This window comes from Pezoporus flaviventris, unplaced genomic scaffold (genome assembly GCF_033815535.1).
Source record: "Pezoporus flaviventris isolate CSIRO_AGI_PZ_B2104156 unplaced genomic scaffold, CSIRO_AGI_Pfla_v1 ptg000083l, whole genome shotgun sequence".
Classification (NCBI taxonomy): domain Eukaryota; kingdom Metazoa; phylum Chordata; class Aves; order Psittaciformes; family Psittacidae; genus Pezoporus; species Pezoporus flaviventris.
This window is the reverse complement of record NW_026892631.1, coordinates 8,739,532-8,759,922: the sequence shown is the minus strand read 5'-3', so window position 1 is coordinate 8,759,922 and position 20,391 is coordinate 8,739,532. Positions and strand designations below refer to the sequence as shown.

General features: G+C 46.9%; 1 protein-coding gene across 1 annotated transcript; it reads left to right on the top strand.

The window, feature by feature from the left end:
* Positions 1 to 2,193: 2,193 nt before the first annotated feature.
* SEC23B (SEC23 homolog B, COPII coat complex component) lies at positions 2,194 to 19,138 on the top strand. The gene is made up of 20 exons (XM_061475507.1): positions 2,194 to 2,440; positions 3,408 to 3,643; positions 5,125 to 5,182; positions 5,851 to 5,937; positions 6,147 to 6,383; positions 6,687 to 6,772; positions 7,543 to 7,687; positions 8,183 to 8,341; positions 9,396 to 9,511; positions 10,683 to 10,806; positions 10,901 to 10,981; positions 11,311 to 11,400; positions 12,195 to 12,301; positions 12,486 to 12,639; positions 13,999 to 14,076; positions 14,348 to 14,509; positions 15,935 to 16,021; positions 16,938 to 17,093; positions 17,930 to 17,995; positions 18,800 to 19,138. Exons 2-20 carry the CDS (start codon positions 3,423 to 3,425, stop codon positions 18,887 to 18,889), a joined length of 2,304 nt encoding a protein of 767 aa, XP_061331491.1. The 5' UTR covers positions 2,194 to 2,440; positions 3,408 to 3,422; the 3' UTR covers positions 18,890 to 19,138.
* Positions 19,139 to 20,391: the final 1,253 nt, after the last annotated feature.

The following is a 20,391-nucleotide window of genomic DNA, read 5'->3' as shown; positions in this document are numbered from 1 at the left end:
GCTCTGCTTCATAGCTTTGAGGCAAACAACATGTCTTTATCATTCAGGTATGTCACTTCATGCAGTATAACCATATTCACTGGCAATAGGAAAACGCAGAGCTTGTCTGCGAACAGCTTAAGGAAGCAGAGAATTGGTTTATTAAGCTCTCTAAATTCTGGCTCATTTGTATAGGGTTTACCTGGTTTAGATGACCTGTGTGGTCTCTGAAGCTTCCTGGTGTTGCAGCTCTAACAAAGCTTCTCAAATCTGGAAAAACACATCTATGCCTACAGAGAAAAGAAAGCCGTGTCACTTGCCTATCTGCAAAATAGGAATCTGATCTACTTATAAATGAATTGGAGGAATGATCTTTCTGTCACTCTGGTTTGTCACAAACCTGGCTAATCTGTCAGCCTGTAATTCTTCCTTAAAAAGGGAGTAAATGCTAAAAGGTAACCGTATAGTGGTTTTTTTTTTCTGCCTGAGTTGCCAGGTAGGAGATTGAAGAAAAGCTGTCCCTTTTACAAACTGGTATGAGATGGAACCTTTTGAGGAAGCTACAATACTAGCTCCAGTACTGAATGTGAGTCAACATACTCAGCCGTAGAAAGCTGAGAGCTAAAGTTAACCCTCAAAAGATGGATGACCGCTTGGAAACATGACCTGCTCCTTTCTTTAGGCAAGCCTCCTAGGAGAGGCTCCAGTTGGGCAGGTACCTCCTGGGTTGGAGAGCTCACCCTTGTGCAGTGCAGACCCTGCTGTGAACCTACCAAGCTGCTCGGAGCTGTTTCCTCACCAGTGGTAACCAACTGTCCAAAGGCAAGTGGAGGGTTGTCACACCCCAGTGCCATCTCCACATGGGATCAAGTGCCAGACTGCTTTTCAATTTCCAAGAGAAACAGGAACTTCAGTACAGGCTGTATTGTGAACTGACAGAGGAACTGTCTGACGTGTCTAGCCTTTACAGTCCGAAGTCTAAAACATCAACGTTAATGGCAAGCATGTGATAGTGAAACCGTTCACCCCATGGCTGAATGGCTGCTCCCTTTCTCCTGCTTCTCTTTTCTTTCTTTGCTCTGCTCGTAGCTGCGGTTGGAGGCGTTTAGCGCGACGGCTGTTCATGTGGTGCTGTTCGAGTGCCACCTTCTGTCTCCTCCTGGTATGGCTTTCATGGGGCACAGAAAGGGAAGAGAAAGCTCTAAACCCTCGCGCTGGTTTCCCGTTTTGCCTCCATGTGCAGGGAGCTTTTGGGGAAGAAACGATCCCGAGTGGGGACAGCTGGGTTTCCTATCGCTGCCAAACACTTTATGCTTTGAAGCAGGGTACAGACACCTTAAAGAGGGCTGTCCACCACACACAGACTGCCTTCCTGCTACTCAGGAGATCCTGGGGCGAGTAAAGAAGAGGGGAAGCAGAGCTCAAAGCGTTCTCTTTCAGCTGTTAAGCACAAAACAAGTTGGGGCTTATATAGGCAGCTGATGGTTTTCCCTCCCCCTTCTCTCACTTTTTGAGCAAGCTTGTGATTCTTCCAAGACAACAGAAGGGGAAAGCTTTTACATTAGTTATTTGGTCTAGAAACACTAAGCAGAAGAGGCCTTGACTCTGTGAGCACTGCTCAGCACAGCTAAAACATAGTGGTGTTATCAGTATTATTCTATGCTAAATCCAAAACACAGCACTGCGCCAGCTGCTAGGAAGAAAATGGGAGTTTATCCCAGCTGAAACCAGGACACAAGCTCGCACCAGCTGCTCAGTGTTTTCACCTCATGCTAGCATGTGGCCTTGGAGCCCTGCGTCCCCGTTACGGTGCTGTGCTTTGCTCTGGAGACATGGCGATGTGAGGAATCTGTAAAATGAAGGATAAGCAAGCAACTGCAGAGGAGCAGATTTGCTTTGCCTCTTACTGGTAGTGCTTGGAGAGCAAGTCCTGGGTCTGACGACACTAACAATAGTAGTAATGTGAATATTATATAGCTTTTAAGCATAGGTGGTTTTCCTCTATGATGAGTGATGAACCCCTGTGGCCTCAACCCGGCCGTGAGGGTAAAGCTGTCACGACCACGACAGCACCCCCTAAAGCTGCCGAGCACACTGACAGAAGAGCTGCACCCCTCACCCATCGGGCCGCCAGCGCAGGAAGGCGACGCCTCCCCCGCCATCTTTAGTAGGGGCACACCGTTTGTCTCCATTCCAACACTGCACCTGGCACCCTTAGTGAAGATGGCGGCCCGACGCCGCTGCCTCGCCATGTACGATAGGGCCGCGTCTCTTCCCCTCCTTCAGGCCGGCGAGCAGCGTGCCCGTAGCCAAGATGTCGGCGGAGCCTCGCCGGGGCCGGGCGGGGCGTGCCGGTGCCGCCATCTTGCCTACGGGCAAGCCGTACCGCTGAGCTGGCTTTGCCGGGTGCGCGGGGCCTGCCGGGAGACAGCGGCGGCAGGGAGCGGCGCGGAGCGGGCAGGTGGGCGCTGTGGGGACGGGGGGTCCGGTCTGTCCCCTGTAGGAGGCCTATGGGGTGTGTTGTCAGTGCGTGCCCTATAGGGGCTGGGGAGTCAGTGGTGTCCCATATGGGAGGTGCTGGGGGCATTCAGTGGTGTATCCTATGGGAGAGGCTGGAGGGGTCGGTGGTGTCTCCGGTGGTGTTCAGCAGTGGAGGGGGTTAGGGCTTTTCCCCATGGAATTGCCGTCGGGGTCGGAGGTGGTTCCTGTGGCTTTGCTGGCGATCCGCGGTGTCCCCTATAGCTGTGCCGAGCTGAGGCTGGATGATCTGCTGTGTTCCCTGTATCACCGCGAGGAAGGAGCAGGGGTTAGCAGTGTGCCCTGTAGTAGATCCCGTGTGGATGCTGGAATACTACCGCCACTCATCTGCTGAGGCTTTGGAAGGGTCTGTCCTCTATCCCACCTGGAACACTGCATCCAGCTCTGGGGACAGCAACACAAGAGGGACGTGGAGCTGTTGGAGTGAGTCCGAAGGTCTTTTTTGACCTTTTTGTGGTGTGCTCCTTTCCATCTGTAAGCAGGTCAGGTTGGCAGCCCGGTGACATTTGTGATGAGTGCTTTGGCCTTCATTCCCCCGCCAAGGTTTCAGCTGAAGGCTTCAGGTTATGTTGGAAACCTGTTTTACCCTTACCTGAGTCAGGCAGGACTGCCTCGAGGCCAGTATGAGGCTGAGTGGGTACTGAGTGGGATGTTAAATGTGGATCATAAGGGAAAAACCCCTCACATCTAGCCTAGAGTGCATGATTGCCTTGTTTCTTCTTTGGATTTGGTGGTGTTTTAATTGCCTGGAATGTCTGGAAAGCACCAGACAGAAGAGGTTAATACAATCACATTGTCCATTTGATAATGGGATTAACTCATCATAATGTATTGGCTTTGTCCTGCAATGTCTTGTGTCTACATTCAGCATGTTGCTTATGTCCTTTCAGAACTTCTGCAGTCCCATGGCAACGTACCTGGAGTTCATCCAGCAAAATGAGGAGCGTGATGGCGTGCGTTTCAGCTGGAACGTGTGGCCCTCCAGCAGGCTGGAGGCCACGAGGATGGTTGTGCCCCTGGCCTGTCTTCTGACCCCGCTGAAGGAGCGTCCTGACCTGCCTCCTGCGCAGTATGAGCCGGTGCTTTGTAGCAGGCCGACTTGCAAAGCAGTGCTCAACCCACTCTGGTATGAATTTCTTGGCTGGGGATGTTGATAGAGGAAGGATAGTACCTAGTTTTTATCTGAGCTTTGCTCCTTCCTTATTCCTCTTTTTCTCTGCCTAGTGCTTGGTGGCCTCTTTCAGTTAGATGCCGTGGGTTTGTTGAAGTCATACAATGATAGAATCCCAGATTGGTTTGGGTTGGAAGGGACCTTAAAGCTCATCCAGTTCCAACCCCCTGCCACAGGCAGGGACACCTTCCACTAGACCAGGTTGCTCCAAGCCCTGTCCAACCTGGCCTTGAACACTGCCAGGATGGGGCAGCCACAGCTTCTCTGGGCACCCTGTGCCAGGGCCTCAGCACCCTCACAGGGAAGAATTTCTTCCTGATGTCTCATCTCAATCTCCCCTCTGTCAACTTAAAACCACTTTGTCCTGTCACTACCTGCCTTTATCAAAAGCTCCTCTCCAGATTTCTTGTCACCCCTTTAGGCACTGGAAGCTGCTCTAAGGTGTCCACGGAGCCTTCTCTTCTCCAGGCTGACCCAGCCCAGTTCTCTCAGCCTGTCTCCAGAGCAGAGCTGCTCCAGCCCTTGGAGCATCTCTGTGGCCTCCTCTGGACTCACTCAAGCAGTTCCACATCCCTAAACTCCATGCATGCTTGCTGTTGAATGCCAGCCTGTTACTAGAGCTGCCAGATCCAGAGGAGAGAGGAGTGCCTTTGGGGAGGCTATTAAGGCAGAGATGATATGAAAATGGCCAAGGAGTTTGTGATGAATGATGAAACTTAAAGATGCTGATTATACTGATATTGTTCTCTGTACTGTGATGTTCAGTTGGTTTCCTGCTGCTTGTAGGTCAGCTCCCCTATGAGCATCACAGTTGTCTTTGAAGTTTTGCTGACAATTCAAGAGGAACAGTCTTGGTCCCAAAATCATGTGATCGTCGTACATACTCAGAGATTAGTGCTGGGCTGAGAAAAAGCAGGGAAGGCCAGTAAGAAGAAGCAAAAAGAGATCAAGCCCATAAATCAAGAGTATGGCCAGGCTTTACTGCATTTTCTAGGATGTTCTAATGAGCTAAGTAAACTCTTTGGGGCAGGGAACAGCCTATTTGTTCAGTGTTTGTGCAGGATGTGGGTGAGTGGCTCCTGCTGCTCTGTGACTGGAGTACTTGTGTGCTACAGCTGTACAAACAATAAGATGACTGAGGTAAGTCCAAGTGTGGCGAAAGAACGATTAGACCTGAGTCTTTGTCTGCCCAACCTATGCTCTAGAGAGCTGTCCGTGGTCTCTCATGCTGACAAGCCTGGAATTGCAGGGCTGGGTGAGCTGATGGACTTTCTGGCAATAGAACAGGAGTCTGAATCCCTAAACCTCTTGTCATTCAAGTTGAGTGTATGGTATTCTGTTTCTTCCTCAGGGCTGTGAACCAGCATGGACAATTGTGAAGCTGTGCTGTAGAATCGGTCCTGTGGTTATACTAATGCTTCATCTTTCCCTTGCAGCCAGGTTGACTATCGGGCCAAGCTCTGGGCTTGTAACTTCTGTTTTCAGAGAAATCAGGTAAGTTGGAAAAAGCATCAGCCCTTTCTGCTTTTCAGTGAACAATTTTATTGAACATCCCTGGCAAAGGATATTCAGCATAAATTCCACTTTTCTAGATTCCTCCCCTTGGCCTTTTTCTCCTGATGAACCCAGAACAGAGTACTTGCTAATGGGTCTGTATTACCTGACATCTTGTCTGGCTTGAGTTCAGTTTTGCCAGCATGCAGAGCTTAGGAAGGAGATAATAATGCTATCTTTGTCCCATGTCCCATGTGTTCCACACTATGTCCCATGTTTTCCACACTATATCCCATGTGTTCCCAGTGTGGTTTTTGCACTTGACGCTTACTGTTCTTGTCGAGTATGAAAATCATTAGATTTGAGTAGACTTTTGCTATCAGAACTGTCATGTGGCTAAGTGAATTCCAGCTGACACACAGTCGCTGGTTTAGTCCCACCTTTTATTTACACTGGGTTGAGCAGCTGTCCATACTGCTGGGAACTTGTCTGTGCTTTGGAAAACAGCACTGTGGGTCTCTTGTCATGAGTTAATCAGGTTGATGCAGTGGCAGTAAATAAAGAGTTGAGTAACCACATCATGAGCAGGGCAGCCTCTGGACGGCAGAGGAGGGCCTACATTTCTGTCCTGCAACTTCCTTGTCCTGATTTTTTGTTCTCTTTTTCAGTTCCCTCCAGCATATGCAGGCATATCTGAAGTCAATCAACCAGCAGAGCTTATGCCTCAGTTTTCAACAATCGAATATATCGTGCAGGTAAGTGAATCACAGGCAAGTTTGAAACCCCCCAGAACTGTCTTATTTGTGACAGATTATGTGTATTGTATTTCCTTAAGATAATGCAAATAAATAACATTTCTGCAACGTGCTTAAGGTAGGGCTGATTTTATTCATTGGCTGGAGGCATTATGAAGTGTCACCTGGCATATGTACACACGCAGTAAATGCATCTCTTTCCACATCAGCGAGGTCCACAGACACCATTGATCTTCCTGTATGTTGTCGACACGTGTTTGGAAGAGGAGGACTTGCAGGCACTGAAGGAGTCCCTCCAGATGTCCTTGAGCCTGCTGCCTTCTGATGCTCTGGTGGGGCTTATCACTTTTGGCAGAATGATCCAGGTTCATGAGCTGAGCTGTGAAGGGATTTCCAAGAGCTACGTGTTTAGGGGCACAAAGGACCTGACAGCTAAGCAAATACAGGTATGTTCTGCCATGTCTTAGGCCAGTGACTTGCTCCTGTTGGCTCTGCTGGCACCACTGCTGGTCTTTCGAGCACTGGGCTCCTCTCCTTTCTTCTTGCCTTTGGTTGAAGCTTGTCCAAAATACAGTTTGTGTATCTCACATATGGGCTCACTGATCCATTCCTAATGGGAGTACAAAGATTAATAATTGTACAGATTTTTAATGTATTTAATGTTACAATATTGCAGCCTCAGGGTTTGACAGCAAATAATGTTTAGTTTTTAAATAGTACATCCCTGCCTCCTCTTCACTATTCTCCAGGATATGCTTGGGCTTTCAAGGCCAGCTGTGCCCATTCAACAGGGAAGACCTCTTCAGACTCCAGAGCAACCTGTTATTTCAAGCAGGTAAGCTGCACCAGCACAGCAGAAAAGCAGGGCAGGTGCTTTATGTTCCTTCGGAGTCATGCTTATAAACCTGGGTTTCCCAAGAATAATCTTTGTAAGAAGATTTAAATAGCATTCTCTTTTCACAGCTATCTCTCTATTTCAGGTGACAGGTATGGATGGGATTTACTGAAGCTGCTGACAGTGTATCAGACTTACTGTAGTGTCTTGGGTTTGCAGTTGCAAGAATACAATTGGCATTCAGTCTAGGTTTCTATTGAAAAACAGAGTAGCTGTCTTTGGAAAGCACATTGCTCAGGAGTTGTTTAGAGCAGGGGCTTGTCTTTTTGATTGAACAGCCAGTGGTGGGGCATGTCTTAACAATCCTGCATACTACCTCCTACCCTTGGCCCAGCAAAGTCCAAAACTTGATTGACAGGCAAAAGTGATCCCTGAGCTGTAAAGCTGTATCTGCCTCTGCTGAATACAGTTTCTTTCTTTATCAGCTTCTATCTTTCAGTGGCAGCTTTTTGCATTTTGGTAGACTAAACCACCACTGCAGTTCTTTCCTATGCTTGATGTGACTTTGGCTTGTTTTCAGTTCCTGATGTCTTGCTTTGATCAATTCTTGTCTTTTGCAAAGGCCTTGGGAAGTGTGGATGTAAGAAGGGCACATGCCACGTGACTTTTTACTTCTGATAATTCAGTGCAATTTAAGTGTGCCAGGAACAGAGAGGCACTTTCTTCTCTAAATTTCTAAGCAGGAAAACATTTTATTTGGGTTTTTGCAGGTTTTTGCAGCCAGTACATAAGGTTGACATGAATTTAACAGATCTGCTTGGAGAACTGCAAAGGGATCCATGGCCAGTGACCCAGGGAAAGAGGCCTTTACGTTCCACTGGAGTGGCTCTTTCAATTGCAGTTGGTTTACTGGAGGTACTTTTCTTCATGCTGCTGCTTGAGATGAGGCAGTCAAAGTAAGCACCTATCAGTCTTTGCTGAGAGGTGTGCAGGTGTCAGTCCAGCCAAACCAAGCTGGCCCAGGTACATTGGCTGTAGAGGTGCAGTTTGTCTCTAGGACATTTGACATGTGGGCTGGGGGTTTCCATTTAAATGATAAAATAATGCAGGTGTTTCAAGGTCTCTGATTCTTGTGTGTGTCACCATGTGGAGGTGATAGGATGCACTGGTTTTATCTGACCATCATCTAAGATGTAAGTAAAAAGAACAGAAACTGCTTGTTTCCTGTTACAAAGACATGAAGCTTGACGTAGCTTGAGTCTAGACGTGAGAATGCTGTGACTGTCAGGAAATGCATTGCTATTTATCAAGGTGGGCTGTAGCAGAGACAGGTCCCTAAAGCATTGGTTGCTATTTAATAATATTTTCCCTCCTCTTCCCCCTTAACATAAGTCTCTATTTTTATTTTAGGGCACATTTCCAAACACAGGGGCCAGAATAATGCTGTTTACAGGTGGGCCACCAACACAAGGACCAGGCATGGTGGTAGGAGATGAGCTGAAAACACCCATCCGTTCTTGGCATGACATAGAGAAGGACAATGCAAGGTTCATGAAGAAGGCCACCAAAGTAGGTGCTGGTGCCTGCTGGGAATGTTTAAAACCAAAACCTGAATGTTGTGTCAGAACACTAAATGAGGGGAAAGTACATAACACAAACCTACACTGCTATTTTGAGAGCTGCTCAGTGTCCTTCCCTACGGAACAGACATATTCCATTCTCTGGATGTGGGAACTGTATGTCCAGATGTTGGCACAGTTGTCCTTGGAAGTGCCTGAGCCTTTTGTGTATGTTAAATTATGAGAGTGGTCAAGGGAAGGGTAAAAACCACTTCCTTCCAGTTACCTCTCCAGTACAGTCTTGTGCCTTCTCAGAGAAAGAAGTATTGCAGTATGGTTTCTTAGCTGATGATGGGTGGAGAGTTTGTTCATCAACATCATTGTATCTCTTTCTGGGGAGGAGAAAAGCTGTTTTCCAAGAATTGGTCCCTTCCTATAAGCATCCTTTGTCTTCTTGACCTATGACTTCCGATACCTAAAGGAGGCCTGCAAGAAATCTGGAGAGGGACTTTTTACAAGGGCAGGTAATGACAGGACAAGGGGCAATGGCTTTAAACTGACAGAGGGGAGATTTAGATCACATACTAGGAAAAAATCCTTGCTGAGGCCCTGGCAGAGGTTGCACAGAGAAGCTGTGGCTGCCCCATTGCTGGCAGTGTTCAAGGCCAGGTTGGATGGGGCTTGGAGCAACCTGGTCTAGTGGAAGGTGTCCCTGTCTGTGGCAGGGGGTTGGAACAGGATGAGCTTTAAGGTCCCTTCCAACCCAAACCAGTCTGGGATTCTATGAGAAAAACCCAGTTAAAATGGTAAAAATGTCAGACATGAACATGCCTGTCAGCTTACAGAAAGCAGTATGGCACCTCTGACATGCTACTCAAGCTCATCCGAGCACAAACATCTTTGGAGGGAGAAGTGTGCTCCAGCAGTAAGAGCAGAACTGTTTAGCTACCAGAGCGCTGGTAATCACATCATTTGAACCTTGTGTTTCATGGGCTAGCCTCAGCTGGAGAGCAGTATTAAAACTGCCCATTGTAGCATCCTGACCACCATGTCTGTTTCCCCAGCACTACGAGACCCTGGCTAATCGCGCTGCAGCCAATGGGCATTGTGTTGACATCTATGCCTGTGCCTTGGATCAGACTGGACTGCTGGAGATGAAGTGTTGTGCAAACCTCACTGGGTATGTTCACAACAGGAGAGCACAAAGGTGGCACCTGTGCTTTATTTTGTTGTTGTTTTGGAGGGGGCCAACAGTTCAGAAAGCAGTTAAGTTTGCAAAAAGGTGAGATTTTTACCAGTCTTTTCTAAATTGTGGTTTGAATTTGCCAGGAGTTTTATGGCAAACCTCACCTGATCCCAAGTCCTCATTTCTGAAGTCTCAAAACAGCATGTGAATTAGCACTGCTGGTAGAAAACTCCATGTCCTGCTTTGAGAAAGGTATTCTAAAGCATGGTGTGACATGTCCTTTGCAAATGCTTCCTGCCTCCTTGGGAGATAGCAAGTATCCTTTCCAGAATTTATGGGATAGATCTGCCATGCTTTGTGATGTGTGCATGACTGAAGTGCCAGCAGAAGAGCAGAGTATCAGGCACTGTGGGTAGAAGCTTTCTTTGTCTGGGCCAAATTCTCTCCACTTAACAGCTCACTTGTGCTTTCACCAGGGATTCTTGGCTTCCCCGGGTCTAGTTTTAAGTGACATCTCTAAGGGGTACATGTCTTGTGTTCTGTATCACTGAAACCAGTTATGACCTCTCTGAGGATGGCTGTGTGCTAAACCAGGCCTTTTGGGTACTCAGCATGTCTTATCAGTCATTATGTCTAGAGAGTCAAAGGAGGGTTTGAGCAAGGTATTTGCAAGTAATCTTGTAGTGTGCAGTAAGCAGCAGATGGTTTGACCTGTTGGTTGTGTTCCTAAGCTCCATCTGATCAGGCCTGGGGTTACCAAGGCACTGTGGGAAGGCACAACACAGACCCATGCACCTGCAGGCATCCTGTCTATAATGTGGCTGGTACCAGCCCTGATCCAGGAAAGCAGCCTGAGTGAAGCTCTTTCCTCAGTTGAACTATTTCTAACTGGTGAAACATGAGCATTTTTAAGACAGCTAAAGGGATGGGCAAGAAATGTAGTTGAGAAAGCAAGCTGGCCAAGACGGAGCATTAACACGTCTGGCTTTGGAGGAGGCATCCATGAATCTGCACTCCCTGATGTGAATTCTACCTATGAAAGGCATGCTTTAAAACAGGACTGCATGTGTTTGCATGCATAAGAGCTGGAGAGACATATTCTTTGTGATTTACTTCCAGTTCCCAGTTGCTTCAGTTCCTTTACGTATTGTTTTTTCTTTCCCAGAGGACATATGGTGATGGGAGACTCCTTCAACACTTCCCTGTTCAAGCAGACCTTCCAGCGGGTATTTAACAAAGGATTCAACGGGGAATTTCGGATGGCTTTTGGTGCATGTTTGGATGTAAAGGTGATTAGTTTCACTGGATGACATTAATTGGGAAAGAAAAGTGCTGGTGATTTTAAAAACCCAAACCAAACAACTTTTATTTATTTTGTTCCAGACCTCTAGGGAGCTGAAAATTGCAGGAGCTATTGGACCATGCATATCCCTGAATGCTAAAGGGCCATGTGTCTCTGAAAGTGTAAGTTTCTGACATGGAAAAGCCTTTAACAAAGACGTGAATGAACAGTGCAAAGTCTGTCTAGACCTACAGCTCAGCTAGAATGTCAGAGTTCTCAAGGAGAAGAACAATTTGGAAACATCCCTAGGAATAGACAGTCTTCCCTAGATGGAATTCGTGCCCCATAAGGCTTTCTTTTAACTGTGGCCTTCAGTAACTTCATTCACACCCCAAAGATAACAGATCCAGAATGCCTGCTTATTACTTGTACCTCTGCTCAAAGTATGACATAAGCTTCCCTTACCTGCTGCTAGAGGTAAAAATGCTACCTTCCTTTTGATCCTGTGCAGGAGCTTGGAATTGGAGGAACCTCTCAATGGAAAATTTGTAGCCTGGATCCCAGCACAACTCTGGCCATTTACTTTGAAGTGGTAAATCAGGTCAGTCCTCTAGGTTTTTGGTCTTTTTTTTTTTCACACACCAAACTGTTTGTTTCAGGGCCAGAAAGTGCAATGACATCCCCTGTGTGGCAGATGGGTGGCTGCAAAGCAACCAGGTGTTTTGTGCTAAAGAAATAGTCTCCGAAGTTGTTTTCATATGCATAAATTGCCTATTTTTTTTTTGTTCTGTAAAAACCTGAATTCTTTCCTTGTCTTCTCCCTATGGTATTTATTTAACAAAGAAAAAATTGTCTTTTTTTGCCAGTAGGTGCTGGGAGAATGAAATTATACTTTTAAATAGCAATGGAGACTTGGTCCTCCAAGTTGTAATAACTTGATGGCTCAGAAGTAACTTTTGGCTGGAGAAGCTTCTGAGCATATGGCAGCTAGAAGCTAGGAAAACTACCCAAAAGGAATTCTGTTCCACGTCTTGCCTCTGTCTTCTCTGCTGTGTGAATTTGTTACTCTTTGGAATAGGATGGTAGTCTCACAGCACCTTTGCTTAGACCTTCTACTGCCATTCTTAAGTTCGTTGCTATAGAGGTGACGAGTGGCTGCCATCCTTTAAGGGAGAAGCTGAGTCAGTGTCACACCCAATATTAAATGGGCCCAACACCCCTTGATTCTAAGGGCTGCTGGAAAACACAATGCTAATAGATGGATCTCTCTTCTCTGGTCCATCTCTTCCTTGTACTTTGTGACTGCTCAAATGATTCCCTGCAGTGCAGTTCTCTGTAGTTTACTGTTACGGAAAAGCCTCCCTGTTTTGAAGGCTTACCTTGTTTTATTTGCAGCACAACGCACCGATACCTCAGGGAGGCCGAGGGGCAGTGCAGTTTGTCACTCAGTATCAGCACTCCAGTACGCAGAAACGCATTCGTGTCACCACCATAGCCAGAAAGTGAGTGTCTCCTGTCAGTCCTTTGGCAGAATGGCAGAAACTTAACGTGCAGTTTGTGCTGTAATTTGTCTAGCTTTTTGTTGCATGCATTGGCCATGGAGTGTTTGGCACTGGGAGGTTGAATCTGGTTTGAGTTTTGCTGAAGGTGAATGCATGTGGCACTAACCCTTCACTAACCCTATAGTTGGGCAGATGCACAGAGTCAGCTCCAGCACATAGAAGCTGCGTTTGACCAAGAAGCAGCCGCTGTGCTGATGGCACGACTGGGAGTGTACAGAGCTGAATCTGAGGAGGGACCCGATGTTCTGCGGTGGCTGGACAGACAGCTGATCAGACTGGTAAGACCCAAAGACTGCAGTTGGGTGCATTCTCGATTCTAGTAAAAATGGTCTCTGGAAACGAGAACACGATTCTCCTTCCAGATTGACTTGCTTCTTTTGTGCTCTGATTATGGTCATACAGTTGCAGTACACAATAGCTCAGTAGCCAGTATGATCAGTGAATTTGGGATGGAGTAGGTAAGCATCCCATCGTGCTGAAAGGGTTAAAGTGAGATTACAGAAGTGACAGTGAATGAAACATAGAATACTGCAGGTGGGAAGGAACCTCCAGATGTCTCTGGTTCAATCCATCTGCTCAGAGTAGGGCCAGCTTTGAAGTTAGAACAGGTTGCTCCAGCTCTTGTTCAGCTGAGTTTTGAAGATCCCCAAGGACAGAGTTTCTCTTGTTTCTCTTGACAACCTGTTCTAGTGTTTGATCACTGTCATTCCCATCCCCTCCCTTTGTCCCATCAGAATCTCCACTTCTCCAGCTACCAGACAGCAACATGACTCCCTAATCCCATTCTTCACCAGGCTGACCAAACCCACCTTCTTCAGCCTCTCTTTCTGCATGAGGTACTACAGCCCCTGACCAGCTTGGTGGCCTCTGCTAAACTCACTCCATTGTATCCATGTCTGTCTTGCACTGGGGAGCCCAAAACTGGACAGAGCATTCAGGTGTGGGTTCAGTGGTGCCAAGTTCAGGGTAGTAATTACTTCTGCAGCTTCATACTGTCTTGTGCTTTGAATTGCACAAACCTGATTGCCTAAATTCGTTCTGGCCTTGTCCAAACACCCACGTGGAGTTGATACTAACAGATCAGATACTAAAAAAAACAGGGCCAGTATCAAATAAAGATTTGAGTGTCAAAACGCACATGGGCATGATGCATGCTGAAATGATTATGGAGTCATGTATAGTTAAAGTCCTCAAACCATTTGATGCTGTTTGTTTCCAGTGAAGCAGTTGGTGAAATGCAGATGCTGTGGCTCTAGAAGTAAGTAGAGTTGCTGCAGAAGTGTTTCATAGTGTACAAAGCAGCTTAGGTATGAGATAGTATGCCTGATGTAATGGAAAAACAGAAATGGGTAGTACTAGAAGTACTATTTCTTTCATTCTTAGATAATTTCAAATCTCCATTTAATATATGTAAATAGATAAATAGATCAAATCATCATTCTTGTTCCAGGAAGACACAGAAACCACTGACTTAAAGAGGCTGTAAATTTTATCTTACTTGCTGTTGTCATGTTCATGCCTTGGTTGCTCTGTTTAAGAAGAACGAAAAGAACACCCATAAAAAAAAGTGTAAATTCTAAAAAGGAAATAAAATAAAAAAATAGAAATAACCAAAGTATCCATTTTGCTTCCAACAGTGCCAGAAATTTGGACAATATAACAAAGATGATCCCAACTCCTTCAGATTGTCAGAATCCTTTTCTTTGTATCCCCAGGTAAGAATGTCACTTCCCACAGTATGGGAAAAGGATGCCAGGGTGGGTGGGAGTGATGATAAAAGATCTTGTATCATTTATCAACTTCAAGATGGGAGGCACAGATGCGTTTTTAATTTGGTGCTCCTGCAGTTCAGTGCTACAAATGACTGATAAGGAAAGAACTGTGAGGAGTTAATAAGGGGCTTTGCAGTTCAGGAAGACTGGACTTGGGTGCAGACGTTTTGACAACTTGCTGAAATGTCTCCTCTCACTCATCTTTCTGGTGCAGTTCATGTTCCATCTGCGACGCTCCCCATTCCTGCAGGTCTTCAATAACAGCCCAGATGAATCTTCTTACTACCGTCACCACTTTGCTAGGCAAGATCTGACCCAGTCTCTCATTATGATCCAGCCCATCCTTTATGCTTATTCTTTCCATGGCCCTCCTGAGGTGAGTCCCTGTTTAACAGGAAGAAGTGCATCAATCCAAAGTAATGAGTATTCAGTCAAGTAACAGTATTTCAGTAAAAAGGCCCTTATATGTTTTTTAATCGAGGTCATTATTAAAGGATGGGATGGGGCAATGTGGAATATGAGTTGTGTTTTCAGTAAGCTTACAGCTTGGATTAAATTAATATCCCAAAACACACAAAAAAACCCCAAACCTGCTCCTGCCCCCCAACATCCACTGAATGTTTTAGTCTGTTTCCACACACTTTTGCTTCTCTACCAGAGGCTGCCACGTCCACTTTGTAAGTCAGCAAGCCTCAGCCCTTCCAGATCATAGTCTTTCACCAGCTGCTTGTTTTCAGTTGTTTAGCTATTCAGTGAACAGACAAGGATTCCCTTAAGCTGGCAGCTTTCCCATCAGACACATTGGAAGGAATGTGTCTGGTGGGAAAGAAATGCAGGAGCTGCTGAAGTAATATGAAGCTCCCTTGGCAGCATTTGTCAGAGGTCACACGTTATTTCTTCTTATTTTTGAGATACTTTTGTTCAAGATAATTTGAAATTAAACATGGGTAGCCATAGGAATCGCTCTCTTGCATCCTGCACTTCAGACAGCAGCTGATAACTCATTGCTCCATGCGGATATGCTCCAGGAGGTTGACTGCGATCTGCAAGGTGTTTGCATGGACTGAGTAGCCTTGGTGGAGTTATGTCTATATGGGCTGGACCAAGCAAGCTTTTTGGCCAACTGTGAGGGTTAATACAGTTCTGAGGGCTTAGTGGCACCTCCAGTGTGCCCCCACAGCCAAGACCAACAGCTTCCTGGCCTGTATCGGCAATAGCATGGCCAGCAGGGCCAGGGGAGTGATCATACCCCTGTACTGGGCACTGGTGAGGCTGCACCTTGAATCCTGTGTTCAGTTCTGGGCCCCTCACTACAAGAGAGACATTGAGGTGCTGGAGCAGGGCCAAAGAAGGGCAACGGAGCTGGTGCAGGGCGTGGAGCACAAGTGTGATGGGGAATGGCTGAGGAACCTGGGGGGGTTTAGTCTGGAGAAGAGAAAGCTCGTGGGGCCCTTACTGATCTCTGCAACTGCCTGAAAGGAGGATGGAGCCAGGAGGGGCTGGGCTCTGCTCCCAAGGAACAAAGGATAGGACAAGAGAAAATGGCCTCAAGCTGCGCCAGGGGAGGTTTAGGCTGGATATTGGGAACAATTCCTTCCCCAAAGGGCAGTCAGGCATTGGAATAGGCTGCCCAGGGCAGTGCTGGAATCACTGTCCCTGGAAGTGTTCACACACCGTGCAGACGAGGCCCTCAGTGTCATGGGTTAGTGGTGGCCTTGGCAGCCCTAGGGGAACATTTGGATTTGATGATCTTGAGGGTCTTTTCCAACCTGGCTGATTCTATGATTTTGACTTTTCCCAGCCAGTGCTTTTGGACAGCAGCAGTATTCTCCCTGACAGAATCCTACTGATGGATACTTTCTTCCAGATAGTTATCTACCTTGGTGAGGTATGTTGAAACACATTCTTTCTCTGTTTGCACACCTTCGCTCCTGCCAGGCATGCAGACAGCGTCACTGCGAGTACCAAATAAGCTGCTTGCAAAGCCCACACTAACATAATGACATTGCATGTGTGCTGCTGGTTTTAATACAGTTTCTCTCCCCAGTGTCCTAACAAAAAGTCCAACTGCAATTGCTAAGGATGCGTTGTTCACTGAGATACAGTTCTCATGCTAGTTTGGTGTCCTGTTTTCTGATGGGATAGAGTTAATTTTCTTCCTACTTCCAAGTAACCATTACCAGGACACTTGGTAATGAAGGTGGTCCCTTACCATACCTGGTAAAGGTCAGAAAAGCTTGGAACTAAGCAGGGCAGAGAGCTGCAGTTTGCTATGCAGATACAGTTTGATTTTCAGCTACGTGGCATACTTGGTTACTAGGTTTTGACACTTAAATACTGCTGCTCTTAAAGAAATGGGTTATGGATTTTTCCAAGTTTTGCTTTTAAATACTGGGAAGCATTTTAACTCTTCCCTTTGTTTTTGAACTGAGCTAATTCACTCATATTTAACTATTGTTATTAGGATACTTGAAGTTGGGCATGCTAGTTTGTGGCAGCTAGCTTCTTATTAGCTCCTGACTGTGTGCCATATGAGATTAGTTCCCTTTGAGAGGTGTGCACAGATACCCGATTGACATGAACAGGAGTTGAACACTTGAGTCAACAATGACAAAGAGTTACCTTAGAGAGTTTCTACATGTTGTTGGAGAGCAAGACACTCAGCAAATGACAGACACTAAATAATGTCATTGCCAGAGGTAGTGAAAAGTGTGCGTTCTGCTGCCTTAAAGAATGCAGGTTAAAAAGGGGAGGCTTGCAGACATCTCTACTAGTTTTATACCCCCTCCCTGTCCTGTCAATAGACTATTGCACAGTGGCAGAAAGCTGGTTACCAAGAGATGCCTGAATATGAAAACTTCAAGCACTTATTACAAGCCCCACTGGATGATGCCCAGGAAATCTTGCAGACCAGGTTCCCGATGCCGCGTTACATCCACACGGAACATGGGGGCAGTCAGGTAAGGAGGTTTATTGAGGAGCTCTTTCTGTTGTTGAATAGAGCAAATAGCCGTCTTTCTGCTTTACTTTAGAAGGATGGTTCTGTAAGTTAAATACAGTGGTAATTTAGCTCTTTGAAGTACAGAGCTTGCATATTTTCTGATGAGCTTTTACCACAGCTTCGTCCTTTAATAAGACAATCACTTGCTGGATATGCTTTTGAATATGAGGATGTAAAAAGAAACTCCAAAACCCCCAAAAGCCAGGTTAAATATCTTTTTATTCTGCAAAGAGCTGGGAAAGAAATGCTTTGGGTATGTATCTAAACTTACCCAAGACAGGAGTGCAGTTAGCTTGCAAGGAAGTGTGACCATCTGTTCCTTTAGTCTCCAATGCCAAGTGCGGATATGAAATACTTCCTATTTTTGCTCTTCCTGGAATTACAGTTGTGCTGTGCTTGTGTGTGCCTGGTTTGTTTGTAGCAGTGAAGAGACAGGGGTTGATGCTCTGAAACAAAGATTTGGGATTTGCTTTTGATGTGACCATGTTAGGCTGTTCCTACACTGACCTCTTTGCTGAAGAGCAGGTGGGGGCATGTGAGGGACAGTGCTGGTGACATGCCTGTGTCGCGTGGAACCAGAACTGCCCTGCCAGGTGAGTGCCCCTTGGAGACAAGTTGCCTGTGGAGCAGAGCTGTTTCTGGACTTAAAACCCACTTATGTTAAATTGGTCCTTTGCTTGCAAAAGCAGAGGGGCATCACTAGTCATGGACCTAAAGCAGTAAGAAGTCTTGAGGAGCTGAGAGTGCTGTCAATGTACATCTTACATTTACTTCTCTGATATTTTGTGTTAATAGGCCCGGTTCCTCTTGTCTAAAGTGAACCCTTCTCAGACCCACAATAACCTCTATGCATGGGGACAGGTAAGCAATGGAAGAGCTGCTCATGTTTAGAATGCTATAAAATAATGTACAATTACAGATTTGTCTACATAGCAGGCAACCCAATTCACTACATGGCACAAACCATGAGCAGGTTACATCTGTTCTCTAGTTCTTACCTAAGAGCTTTTGCTGAAACCTGACTGGATCTGAAGATTTTACAGTGCTTTGCAGTGCAAAGAAACAAGGTTATTTCTGTGTGCTAAAGGATCTGGTAATTGAGTAACCAGCTTAGGAGGTTAGATTTTTATGCAACTGGCAAGGTAAACAGTGGCAGGAGAAGAGTGGTGTCCACAAAGAGTGCTTTGCCCCTTTGATACCCCTTTATCCCAGCTACACGTGGGTCACAGGCAGACCAGGAGCATTTTCTGCGGTGGCTGCTATTGAAGTGAGCAGCTAACTTGATGTACAGTATGTTCTTACAGGTTTCAGATGACCTGATGAAAAAAATCTGTCTGCACACTTTCCCTATAAATATGACTTAAAACTCTTAGGTCACAGTGTATTTAGCATTCTGCAGAGAGTACCTTGAATATAGATACATATAGATGTATTTTACCTGAGAATACTAGATTTTTATATCCTCTTTACCTTGTTTTGGGCAGCAAAATTCCTAACGCTTTAGAAAGAAAAGACTTTCTTTTGGGGATTGCACTAGAGGACAGTGTCAGCTCTTGCCATCTGTCCTTTGCAGGGAAAAAGGTGGTTGATTTAGCAGGGAATTACTTCAGAGTGCTGACATCTGATTTGCTTTCAGTTAGTCATTCTTTCTTTATGTGTCTGCAGGAATCGGGAGCTCCAATCCTGACGGATGATGTGAGTCTCCAGGTGTTCATGGACCACCTCAAAAAGCTGGCAGTTTCCAGTGCAGCGTGACTTTGGTCAAACCCAAAAGAGCAGAAGTTACATAGACCATGTGGATAACGGAAATGGAGCGATTCATTTTACATTTCCTTCTTTCTCTCTTTTAAAGGTTTTTAAGTATTAAATGAAACAAATATACAGGGAGAATTTTTTACTTGGCCCTTCTAGATATTAATTTATTTGTATTCCTTTTTGTCTCTATTCACTCCACATTTTTCATACACTGTAATCACAGATAAAGGATGTTTTAGCCAGTACAGATTTTAACAGTCTTTACCTTGGTTTGTAACAGTGCGTGTTCTTAGGTGTCTTTTTAGCAGCCAGGGCCTGTATTAATTAAAAATAAAACTGGGTGAGAGCATTACTGTTTAGTGCTCCCAATTCATCTGTATGCTTGGCCTGTCTCCTTTCTGTTTGTGAACACGTTAACTGGGGTACGTGCGTCCTGATGGAAACAAGGAGGAGCGCAGATCTCCTCTTACGGGTCCGCCAGTCCCCCTCCCTATCCCCCCGCCGCCATCTTCCTGTCACCCCACCCGCCATCTTGGGACCGCTCCCGCCCTACAGCCCGGGCGCATGCGCGCACCGGCGCTCTCCGCCCCATTGGCGGCGGGGCCCGAGCGGTGAGCACGGGTGTTGCTATGGCTGGGAGTAAGTTGCGGCTGGCGGTGTGGAACGCGCGCGCGGCGCTGCTGTACTCATTGGGCGGCTGGACCATACTGGGAGGCATGCTGCACTACACCATGCACCACGGCGAGAGCGGGGATGCGGCCGGTACGGGCGAGCTCGGCACCGAGTCCCGGGTCGCCGCCTGGGGTCACCTCGGAGGGGCGTGAGGCGGTGGCGGGTGCGTGAGGCGGCCGAGGGTGGGCCTGGCAACGGGGCGGGGCTTGGAGGAGGGGGGCAGCGATTGGCTGAGGGAGTTGGCCGGGGACGGGGATTGGCTGAGGGAGTTGGCTGGGGGCGGGTGTCGGGCACCCTCCGTGGGCCTGGGTAAGACGCTGCCGGCAGCGGGGACTTCCTGGTCCTTGTTTCGGCTGTTCCCGAGGCCGAGGCCGGGAGCGTCTTGTGCTGTCCGCCCAGCCGGGCCTCGGGGAGATGTGGTTGCCGGGTGCGAGGGCTCTGCCTGGGGCCATTGACTTGTAAGGGCCCGGCAGGGTGCCCGGGCCGCGCTCCTGCTGGCTCTGTGTGAGCCCAGCGGCTCCTGGCATGCCGAGGAAGTTCGATCTGAGGGAAGCGAAGTCCCGCGTTGAGGGGAAAAGCGTGTGCTTCGTCGCTTTGTTTGCAGTGTGGAAATGGTTCAAAGCTGCACCTGGGGACGTTCAGACGGGGCATCAGGAAGCATTTCTTTATAGAGAGGGTGGTCGAACTCTGGAACAGGCTTCCTGGAGAGGTGGTCGATGCCCCGAGTCTGTCAGTGTTATTTGGGCAATGCCTTTAATAACATGCTTTAACATTTGGTCAGCCCTGAACTGCTCAGGCAGTTGGACTAGGTGATCATTCCCTTCCAACTG